General features: G+C 36.7%; 1 protein-coding gene across 1 annotated transcript; it reads right to left on the reverse strand.

The window, feature by feature from the left end:
* Window positions 1-849: 849 nt before the first annotated feature.
* LOC137652892 (uncharacterized) lies at window positions 850-11,473 on the reverse strand. The gene is made up of 6 exons (XM_068386288.1): window positions 11,179-11,473; window positions 4,389-6,647; window positions 2,263-4,285; window positions 1,594-2,088; window positions 1,367-1,472; window positions 850-1,077 (listed from the first exon to the last, which is right to left on the reverse strand). Exons 1-6 carry the CDS (start codon window positions 11,471-11,473, stop codon window positions 850-852), a joined length of 5,406 nt encoding a protein of 1,801 aa, XP_068242389.1.
* Between the last annotated feature and the right edge of the window lie 876 nt (window positions 11,474-12,349).

Raw genomic sequence — 12,349 nt, forward strand, 5'->3', positions numbered from 1 at the left:
CAATTCTATCCTGTTCGTAATACTAGGCAGGCAGTTAATTCTAATAGCCAGGCCTTCTCCATCATGAGGCTCAATACTACACAGTATTCTAGAATTTTTATTCCAGATGTTACCAAGTTGTGGAATGATCTTCCTAATCGGGTAGTTGAATCAGTAGAACTTCAAAAGTTCAAAGTTGGAGCAAATGTTTTTATGTTGACCAGACTGACATGAGTCCTTTTATAGTTTATATATGACATATTTGTTTTTGACTTTGTTAATATTTTATATATGACATATCTATTGTGACGTTGTTACTGTTTTTAGTATGATTTATTGTTGATTTGTCCTCATCATTTATTTATTTCATTATTTCCTTTCCTCACTGGGCTATTTTTCCCTATGGGAGCCTTTGAGCTTATAGCATCTTGCTTTTCCAACTAGGGTTGTAGCTTGGCTAGTAATAATAATAATATTAGACAGGCGTTGGAAGTTAGATATAAAAGTATGCAAAGTATGCTGTCTGTGTAGAAGGTAACTAATGGCTATGAATTTTCTGCAACACCTACGCTTCTAGTAGTGATTGTGCCCGCAGGCATAGTGTTGTGCAAGGTAAAGAGGGGTTATACACTTATGAATATGACTTGGTTTTGTGGACACGATACTCCTGAGAAACCAACGAGGAACTTCAACCTCCTAGAACCGAACCACGCTGACAAATCGTACGGCAAAATCTTTAATAAAAATCAACAACGGATATATAGCCATTTATTATCCGGTGGCCTTTAATTAAAAATCTCAGCCGTGTGAATAGTATGGTGAACATGTGATTTTTGTCAATATTTGTTAATTTTTTACTTGATTATTCATTCATTTTGCGTTAATTTTCTTTCGTCTGGCAGTGCTACAGCCCGGAAGCAATCCCAGCTGTCCGGCAGCTGGTAGGGATCCCTGAACTTGAAGAGAAGTATTACCATACTCAGTGACCACTATGGGGACATTACTAGAATCACTAAAGGTATAGACAGTAACTTTCAAGGGTTGAATCAGACGCGGCTCCTTCTTCTTCTCTTTAATTTCCTCTCCGAAAACCACAAACTTTACAAACAATAACATTTAAAATCATCAGAGAAAATAACGTTCACTGATCTCAAATAAACTAAGAATAATGTCTTATAATTTGTGTATACTATTTAGCAATTAATTAAGGATCAAATCATTAAAATATACAGAAATAAATACAAGAGACTGTGAGCGAAATAATTTTGGAACGCCAACTTAAAAAACTACTAAAAAGAAAACGGTTAACAGCAAATTACTAAAGGCATGACTAAAATGAATGACAAATTTTGCACAACATGATATTAATATTTGACATTCTCCCCACCATAAGGGCGAAGGCACTTATCTTAACAAGTTTCACACTAAGGAAATGAGTGGGTGTCTGGATATTTATTTGGACAACCCATCCTAACATAGGAACAATAACAAGCCTGTAAGTTATAACATACTGTACCATCAACTGAAGTCACAATACAACTCCAATTCTTCAAACAAGTCATTTACAAATCTAATTTGTGAGGTCTTTTAATTTGGCGACCCTTCTTAGAATACATGTTACCATCAACAACAGTATTTCCATTAGGATTCTGTTCAGCTGTCTTATCTATTACATCAATATTCATTTCAGAATTATCATTTACATGTTCAGGGACTTCCACAGAAAGATTATTTAAACCAGGGTTCAAGTGAGCATTGATCTCCAAATCATGAAGTCTTTGTATTGATCTGTTAACAATGCCTTTCCTAGTTTTTACATCAACACTGCGAATCAACCCATCCCTTCCAGGGTATACATTTACAATAACTCCAATAGGCCACCGTAACCTGGGCATATGATCTTCTTTAACAAGCACAGTGCTACCAACATTCAATCTACATTTTTGGTTAAACCCCTTAACTACAGGGGGTAGATTTGCTATGTAATCTTTCCTCCACACACTCCAAAACTGTTCCAACCTTTTATTTACAATTTCTTCTCTATCACGTAGATCATCTGGAGTTACAACATATGGTTCAATGTCAACAGGGGGTTTAGAAGTTATATTCCTACCAAGAATAAAATGAGAAGGGGTAAGATAATGTTCAAAGTCTGGCTCATCACTCACAAAGGTCAGAGGTCAAGAGTTTATGCATGCCTCAATTCCTACAAAAATAGTCTGTAATTCCTTCTTACTTACATATCTAATTCCCAAAGTCTTTTTCAAGGCTACTTTAACCGACCCCACAAGTCTCTCAAACCAACCTCGCCACCATGGTGATCTTGGTACGTTAAACCTCCATTTAGGTGCTAAGTGTCCAAATACCTTCTGCACTTCCAAGGAGGCTGCGACTAAAGTTTTGGCATTATCGGAATAAATTACGCTCGGAATACCTCGACGAGCAGCAAATTTCCGTAAAGCCTGCATAAAATCGACCAATGACATGGACTCCGTGAGTTCCAGATGCACTGCTCTAACTATAGCACAAGTAAAAAGCAACATATATAATTTCTTTCCTGGATAATCAGCACTAAATACGGGCCCTTCAAAATCTATACCTGTAACTGCAAAGAGAGGTGCTGGAGTAACCCTCAAATCAGGCAATGGGGCAGCAAGTTGACTACAAGGACGGCTATCGGGCCGGCAACAATCTAGACATTCCCGTACAGCAGTCTTAGCCATTCTTCTTACACCAGTTACATGAAAACTAGATCTTAATGATGAAACAATGCTGTTTACACCAGCATGTTTTAGAAACTTATGTTGGAACTGTACTAAAAGCTTGGAGAAATGTCCTTTAGGAAGAATGATTGGGTGTTTTGACTCATAACTCAAATCAGAAAAATGAAGTCTACCCTTTATCCTCACAATACCTTTATCATCAATAAATGGATCCAGTTTTCTTAATTTAGAATTTTTAGGAATCAACCTTTGATCAGACAAAGCTTGGATTTCACTGGGGAAAGCTTCTCTTTGCACTACATAAATCAACCTTGCTTTAGCCTTATCTAATTCTTCAGTAGTAAAACCACCAGTATTCACAGCAACCCCTGAACCTTTTGCTTTACAATTGCTCATAAACCTTTGAACATACCCAACAATTGTTATTGACTTATTAAGATTATTGTATTTTTCAACATCAAACATGGGAGTTGCAGTCTGGACACTTAAGCATACTAGATGGTCTTCAGATTCATAATTTACAGTGTCATTAACAATAATGGAGTTATCACCGTCCTGAATACTAAATGTAGGATCCGACAGATTACAAAGACCACTAAACCAAAGGTTATTTCCAATAAGCTTTTCCGCTAATAACCTTCTAGTCATCAAGTCAGCAGGATTATTTGACCCACTACAGTGATGCCAGTGACTGGGAGGTGTCAAGTGCTGAATTTCTCTAACTCTGTTGTTAACAAACACATCCCTTGTCACTGAATCACTCCTTATCCATCCTAAAGTTATAGTGAAATCTGTCCAACATACAATCCCAGGTTTGATCTTAAAATCCAGAGCCCTTTCGACAAATCTTACCAATCTAGCACACAATAAGGCTCCCATTAATTCCAATTTAGGAAGGGTAAGTTTCTTAATTGGTGCTACTCTGCCTTTAGACATGACAAGTGAAGATTGACAATCATTTCCAAGACAAACCCTTAAGTATACACATGCACCAAATCCCTTCTCAGAGGCATCTCCAAATCCATGTATTTCAATGTGTTCAATACTCTTCCAAGGTACATGTGTAAAATAACATCTCCTTATAGCTAGGGAACTAAAGTATCTAGTACTATCAATCCATTTCTTGAATTTTCTCTCTAATTCATTTGGCAACTTGTCATCCCAAGAAATACCCAACTTCCATATATCCTGGAATATTATTTTTGCATACATTATAAAGGGGCTGATAAACCCACAAGGATCAAACACCTTAGCTATCAAACTCAAGACAGTTCTCTTTGTATATGAAATTTCAAAATCAGGACCCAGATGAAGACCAAAATAAGAACATTTATCATCATAATTTGACCATTTAAGACCTAGCACCATATTAATTTCATCATCACTCAAAATTTGCATTTTGTCCTTAAATTTAGAAGCAATTACTACACTATTGGAAGAAACCTTTTCAAGGGACATATTAGCATCAGCCATAATATCATATGCAGTCTTAAATTTGGTTGCTACTTCTTCTACAGTATCAGCTCCGCTAAACCAATTGTCCACGTACATATCTCTTTTTAAATCTTGAACAGCTTCACATTCTGAGTAATTGCTTAAATGGTGTTACAACATTTAGTAGAAAGGGGCTTGAGGTGTTGCCAAAAACAACTCTATTAAATCTCATATGTCTTACTCCATCCTTACCTGGCATAAAAAATCCATGGACATTTTTGTCCTGACTGTGAACATTAATTTGTAAAAAGGCCTTAACAACATCAGCAGAGATCACGTACGGCCAACGTCTAAATCTAATCAATATCTCTACTAAATCTGGGTTTAGAGAAGGACCTGTCAACATGCAATCATTAAGCGAGATTTCATTAGGCCCCTTAGCAGAAGCATCAAAAACTGGACGTATCTTTGTAGTGCTGCTATTTAATTTAACGACAGGTCTATGAGGCATGTAATAAATGGGTCCCTGTGACACCAAGTCCTCGGAGGGAATTTCCTCAATTATCCCCAAGGACTCATATTCATCAAAAACCTTCATATACGCATCCTTTAAATCTCCATCTTTCTCAAATCTAACCAAAAGCTTATTTAATCTCTTCATTGCTTGATTTACATTACTCATCAGTGAATCCTTAATGCTGTTATTTTTCCAAGGTAACTGAACTTCATACCTGCCATTTATAAAATCTATTTTATCTTCAAACTCTTGAACTACACTTTCCTTGATATCTTCTTTACATTCCTTACTAGTAATACCAATAGTTTCTAAATCCCAGAAATATGACATATCAGCATCGGATACCCCTGATATACTTAAGAGCTGGGGAGATGAGGACAAAAAGTCTGATAATGAAGACGTACTTACAACCTTAGTAAAATTACACCCCTTGCCAACATTTCCCGATAAAACCCAACCAAACACTGAACTCATGGCAACAGTTTTCCCCACCTGTAAAGCATCATTAGGATTCATGAGGCTCCAGTAGTAATCCAGACCTATAAGAATATCTATTTCTAAAAGAGAACTATCATCAAAGTCATCTGCTAAATCTAAATGACTAGAAACATCTAGGATGTGGGTTGGAACTACTGGTCTAACTAAGGGGTTACATATCTTTGGAATACTTGCAGCAAAAATGGGAATAATTTTACCTTTATTATCCAAGACATTTAATTTGTAAACATTAGTTTCTACATCCTTACCAGAGCTATGCCCACCAAAGCTACTGTAAGGGGCTTCAGTCCTAGTAACCCATTCAGGTTTACAAATTTCTTTAAACTTACTACTAACATAGGAGCGATCACAACCACTATCGAACAACAATTTAGCAGTGACAAAACCTCCCTTATAATTCATTACCTTTACCTTAGCCGTTTGTAATACAGTCTTATTACTATAGTGGCCTGACAACATACTAGCTGAGGGAGGTGCCACGTGATCACCATTTTCTACATTTGTTTGGGGGGCCATATTCACATTAATGCCACACATTACTACATTATGGCCACCTTGACACTTAGTACACCTTACCTTACAATTTTTAGAAATATGGCCCTTATTCAAACATTTAAAACAAACACCTAATTCTCTTATCTTGTCATACCTCTGCTGCCCATCCAATGCTAAAAACTTGTGACACCTTTCAGATTTATGGTTTAGCTTCGTACAAAAAACACAATTTGAACCTTCACTTTGAGAAACCGCATGTAAGGCAGAGGTTGTATACAAATTATCTCTGTCATCTTTACTATTAATATTCTTTCTTTCCTCATTTCTACCATGAGGCCCAGAAGCTGGGATATTTTTTCTGTACATCTCACTTCTTTCTAGCACTTCTATTTCCCTTTTAAGCCACTCTAACAACCATTCAAGATCACTTTCATGGCCACTACACTCTCTTGACCATTGTTGCCTCAACTCCATTGGAAGCCGAGACACAATTATAGGGGTTAGGAGAACCTCACACTGCTTGCCTGTTACTCCAAGGGCATCTAAGCTTCTTGTACGCTTTATGACTTCATCCCGTAGTCTCCAAAGTTGTTTTGTGTAGCTCTTACCTTGGTTGACAGGTACTTGAAGGGAAAGAAGAGCTTGGACATGAGCATGAATAATGCACACAGACTTGCCAAATCTTTCCTTGAGTAAGTCGACAACTGTTCTATAGCTGGCACTGGTGTGTGGCACGCCTTGCACCACATCCTTGGCAGGACCGTCTAACAGGGATAACAAGTAGGTCAACTTACTAATGACTGGTAACTCTGTGTTGTCTATGTGGGACGAAAACTGGTCCCAGAAACTCTGCCATTGGGTTATTTCGCCATCAAATCTTGGTAATTCTAGTTTTGGCAGCCTTGCATGAATGGATGCTGTACTTGCAGAACTTCCAAGGTCGTCATTCCCGTGCTTGAACGCAAACGCGACAACTTTGAAAGCATTGTTACGAAAGCCACCTAAAGAACAGGATTATTCAATGATAGTAAAGGGGAGACGGGGAAAATCATTGTGTATCTCGTTGTTTATACTATGAAAAATCTCTTTGTGGGTGTTTGCTAGTGTTGATATTAGTGAAATATAGTGCTAAAAATCAGTGGTTTCCTTGTATGTGAGGTCTGTAGTGAAAGGCCTGACCCAGCATTTTTGCGTTGGGGTGGTGCTACTTGAAAAGTTCATTGAAAAATGATTTAATATGCCCGTCTTTAGAAAACGAAAAGGAAGACGTATTCCCGTGAATGATCTCGATCTACTTATGACTGAAATTGACGAGGTACTCACAGGAAGGGAGGAAAGTATAATGGCAGCAGCTTATGAAGAATGTGATGACGGAGGCAATCATGGCATGTGTGGGCACTGTGAGTCCTATGTCGATGATGGGATGCAATGCGATCAATGCCGAAGATGGTACCATGATGAAGTAGCTTGCTCTAATTTAAAGGATGGTACAAGTACTCTTTTAAAAAGCAGGAACATCATTTATAAATGTCCAAAATGTGTTGAGTCTGCATGTGTTGATGACATAACGAGACTAAGCATCATCATAGAAGAGATGAAGGTAAATGTACAACAACAGATGTCTGGTTTTATGGATATGATAACTGCTCAATACATGGATATGCGTCAAGAAATTGTCGAGCTGAAAGAGAAACTTATGGAATACGAAAAAGAGAATGTGACCAAGACTACATATGCAAGTAAGTTGAAATCAAGAAACACTTTGGTTATAAAATCTACGGAGGAAAATAAGAAGGCTTCAGATATCAAGAAAACTATCATGAAGAAGATAACCACGAATGTCGAACTGGTCAAAACCTCTAAACAAGGCCACTTGGTAGTTAATTTTGCGGATAAAACTGGGTTAGAAAAGGCTAAAAATGACTTAGAAGAGGTCAAGAATGACATTAAGGTAGAAGTAGATAAAAAGGATCTACTTAAACCGAAGATCAAGGTCTGCAATATTGATGAAAATGAAGATGATATAATTGCCAGTATAATGGAGAAGAATGAATGGTTGAATGATATATGTGAAAATGAAGAAGACTTTAAATTGATCAGGAAGTTTAAATCAAGACAAAGCGGTAAATTACACGTCATTATAAAGTGTAGTCCAACTATCAGGAAAGTCTTCCGTAAAAGAGATGATAGAGTATATACCACGCTTGGAAGATGCTGTAAAATCTATGATTCCTACAATGTATTTCAGTGTTATAAATGCCAAGAATTTGGTCATACTGCTGAAAATTGTAGCAAGACTCAGGTATGTGCCAAGTGTAGCCAGGATCATCGAACCACGGATTGTACTGTAAATACGTTAAAGTGTCATAACTGCACAATGAGGAATTACAGTGATACGAATCATAAGACATATGATGATAACTGTAAAGTATACAAGGAGGAGCTTACCAGGATAAAAAATAGAACCGATCATGGAGTCTAGCCCATTGGTTAAGTGTGGTCTGATAAATATTCAATCGGTGGGGAATAAAACCTTAGAGATTAGAAATCTTATTAACGAAATGGAATTAGATTTATGCTTATTAACGGAAACTTGGTTGCAGGGAAATATTAGTGATAACTCAAAGACTCAGGAGATGACGCCGTGTACTCATGATTTCTATCACGTACCAAGAAAGGACAAAACTGGAGGAGGAGTGGGTGTCTTTGTGTCGAAAACTTTCTCTAGGGTTTCTAATCATGAATGAAATGGTATTTGAAACGTTTGAATATATCTGTTTAAAACTGACAAGAAACAATAAGGTATTGAATATAATATCATTATATAGACCACCAGCGAGTAATATGACTAAATTCATTGAAGAATTTAGTATTCTTGTGGGTGTGGTGGACGATATTAAAAATACATTAATTGGTGGAGACTTCAACTGTTGGGTAGATGATGAAAATGATAATAAGGCTAAAGAACTCAAGGAAGTATTTGAGATGTTTAATTTAATAAACAGTGTTTTGGTATCAACGTCAGTAGGTGGTCATACACTCGACTTGGTCATATGTGGAAAGGACTCAGACCTAATAAAAAACCTTGAAGTGGAACCAGACTTTGAGATCTAAAAAACACATAAACTCATCAACTTTAATGTTAATTTAAATTGCACCAGAGTATTGAAAAAATGGATCACATATAGGGAACGGGAAAATTTTGATGCTGAGAATTTTATTGAAGCTAGTGTAGCGCAAATGTCTTGTGTGAACACACAATGTGAACATATGGTAGACATAGAATGTGTTGGGTGCTATACCAAGAAATACAACGACAATTTTGGAAAAATGTACGATACCATGTGTCCCATAAAGAACAAACAAATAGTGGTACGCGAAATGTTACATGGTATAATAGTGAGCTATTAAAGGCAAAAAGACACAGACGTAAGATGGAAGGTAGATGGAAAAGAGCCAAATCCTTACAAGCCAGAAATCTATATAATAAGGCCAGAAATGACTATAACATCCTGTTAGAAAAAACAAAAAGAAAATTCTACAACGGCGAATGTAAAAAAACTAATAACATGAAGAACTTTCATAAAAACCTTGATGATTTGATGGGATTAAAGAAAAAATATGTCTTGCCTGACAATGTTTGTGCAGAGAGTTTTGCTATATTCTTTAGTGAAAAAATTGATAAAATCTATAGAGGCTTCCCCCAAAATCACTTGGAAGGACAGTCAGCTATGCCAGTGAAGGAGGGAAAGAAGTTAATAAAATTTAGGGAGATAAATATGTGCGACTTGTTAAAGGTTATGAGAGAGATGAAGAATACATATTGTGGAAACGACCCTTTCCCAAACAGTTCAATAAGTGAAGCTCCAAACAAACAAGTCGTATATAATATTTACCTGAACATAATTAACCTAAGTATATCGCAATCCTGTTTTCCTAGCTGTGAAAAAACTGCGTTGATCAAACCAATTTACAAAGGGAAAGGTGATGTAAACGAGCTAAATTCATATAGGCCCATTTCAAATTTATCCTACATGTCAAAGCTTATTGAAAAAGTCATAAGTGAGCAATTGTGGGCGCATATTGACGAGTTAGAGGTATTCCCGGAAAATCAATCGGCCTACAGAGCTAATCATTCTACAGAAACTACTTTGTGCTCAATAATGAATGATATGATAGGTCTTCTTGATGGGGGAAAGTGTGGAATTTTAATTATGTTAGATCTTAGTGCTGCTTTTGACACTGTTGTGCACGAATACTTACTTGACGACTTAAAGTCTATTGGAGTGACTCAGGAAGCACTGAAATTTTTGCGAAGTTACTTAGTGAACAGGAAGACTATTATAGAAGTTTCTGGAAACCGATCCAATGAGAGAATACTTATGAAGGGTGTACCACAGGGTAGTGTCCTGGGCCCTATCTTGTTTAACATATACACTATCGAGCTATCACACATCTTGAAAAAACAAAAAGTGGGTTTTAAACTATATGCAGATGATACTCAGTTTTACCTCTCAATTTCAACAACACAAGATACAGGGAAGAAAATTGATGAAATAATGACTGAAATAAAAACATGGATGCAGAGGAAAAAGCTCAAATTAAATGATGATAAAACAGAATGTATGTTTTTTGGCACAAGGGTGGCTTTGAAGAATTACCAGTTAATTCAAAGTATAAAAATTGGTGATGCTGATGATGGGATTGTGCCTGTTGTGAAAAATTTGGGTGTACTGATTGACTGTAATTTGTCAATGAAGGACCAAATTGTGAACACAGTGAAGGTGTGTAACTATCACCTGAGAAACATAGCATTTATTAAAAAATATTTAACAGAGGGCAGTACAAAAATTTTAGTGGTGAGTCACGTAATATCCAGGCTTGATTATTGCAATTCTCTGTACTACAAATTGCCCAATACACTACTAAGAAAGCTTCAAAATGTGCAAAACCGGGCGGCTAGACTGATAAAAGGCATTAAATTTCGGGAGAGAATAACTCCTGCACTGATCGATCTATATTGGTTACCTGTTAAGGCTAGGATTGAATTTAAAAGTTGCTTGTTGACTCACAAAGCACTTAGAGGTGATAAGCCTAAATATCTTCGTGATTGCTTGATCCCCTACCCTGAAGCTACCAGCGCCACTGTAAGAGTTAGACATGCAGATGACCCACATAGACTATTCGAAATTAGTGTGAATCATGCAATAGGAGGAAGAACGTTCAGTTATGCTGCACCGAGACTCTTTAACGACCTTCCACTCGATGTCAAGAATAGCACAAATGTGGCTGCCTTCAAGAAAAACCTGAAGACTTATCTTTTTAGAAAGTGTTATAATAGTGACCTGAAAACTATTAAGCCTGAATACAAATGCTAGCGAAATAACTGATAACGATACAGAGCAAAATATTAACTGGAAAGGAATTTTTTTTTTCATACACTAAGGCCCGCCTGAACAGACCTTTAGTGTTTGATGGAGGGCCAGAAATAAACCTCTAAAAGTAAAAGTAAAAGTAAGTCATCACTGATACCTGCTGCCGAAATATCTTTAAGCCTATTTGCACATCTCAGCCTAGTCTGCCTAGCCCTAAGCCTTGCACGATCTGCTTGTTCCAAGTAATTTTCTAATTCCTCGGGTTCGAGTAGCATTTCTAATTTATCCTGCACTTCTTCTAGTTTAAAGAGTCTTTTATCCATCTCTTCTAGAGCTTCTATTAAATCGCATGAGGTAGGAGGTGGGTCTCGTACTAGTAAGTCCTCTATTCTATTACTAACTCTAGTCACCCAGCCCTCAGCCGCTGCCTTTGCCCTATGTAACTGCTCCATTCTAACTATATCACTGGGTGCAGTTTCTAAAAAGTTACAGCTAGTTCTTACCGGGTACTAATAGTTCTAATCCCGGATCTGGGCACCAATGACCACTATGGGGACATTACTAGAATCACTAAAGGTATAGACAGTAACTTTCAAGGGTGGAATCAGACGCGGCTCCTTCTTCTTCTCTTTAATTTCCTCTCCGATAACCACAAACTTTACAAACAATAACATTTAAAATCATCAGAGAAAATAACGTTCACTGATCTCAAATAAACTAAGAATAATGTCTTATAATTTGTGTATACTATTTAGCAATTAATTAAGAATCAAATCATTAAAATATATAGAAATAAATACAAGAGACTGTGAGAGAAATAATTTTGGAACGCCAACTTAAAAAACTACTAAAAAGAAAACGGTTAACAGGAAATTACTAAAGGCATGACTTAAATGAATGACTAATTTTGCACAAAATGATATTAATATTTGACACTCAGTGTTAGTTTCCAGTTATTTACCGTTTTTCGAGCAATCACAAATCTCAGTAACATTTCTGTATCATCGTAATACAAATGAAGTGTTGTCAAAATCTGAAAACGTTTTATATATGGAAATATTCGTGTCACCAACTTAGCAGAGGTGAAACAACATAAGTTGGTTTACAGACCTTGCACACAAACAATGGCCTCTACTTCGACTCCCCTCGCATATTTCAGTCACAGTTCGACGTAATAAGTACATATTTACGTTAGACCATGTAATGGTGCAGAGAATGTAGGAAATAAAAAGATGAAATGAATGTCAGAATTATTCCCTGGTGAGTCATAAAACTTTATTTCATGTAATTTGCTCTTTTATGATTTAAAGTATTGTGTAACGAACGAC

The sequence above is a fragment of the Palaemon carinicauda genome, chromosome 14 (genome assembly GCF_036898095.1).
Source record: "Palaemon carinicauda isolate YSFRI2023 chromosome 14, ASM3689809v2, whole genome shotgun sequence".
Classification (NCBI taxonomy): domain Eukaryota; kingdom Metazoa; phylum Arthropoda; class Malacostraca; order Decapoda; family Palaemonidae; genus Palaemon; species Palaemon carinicauda.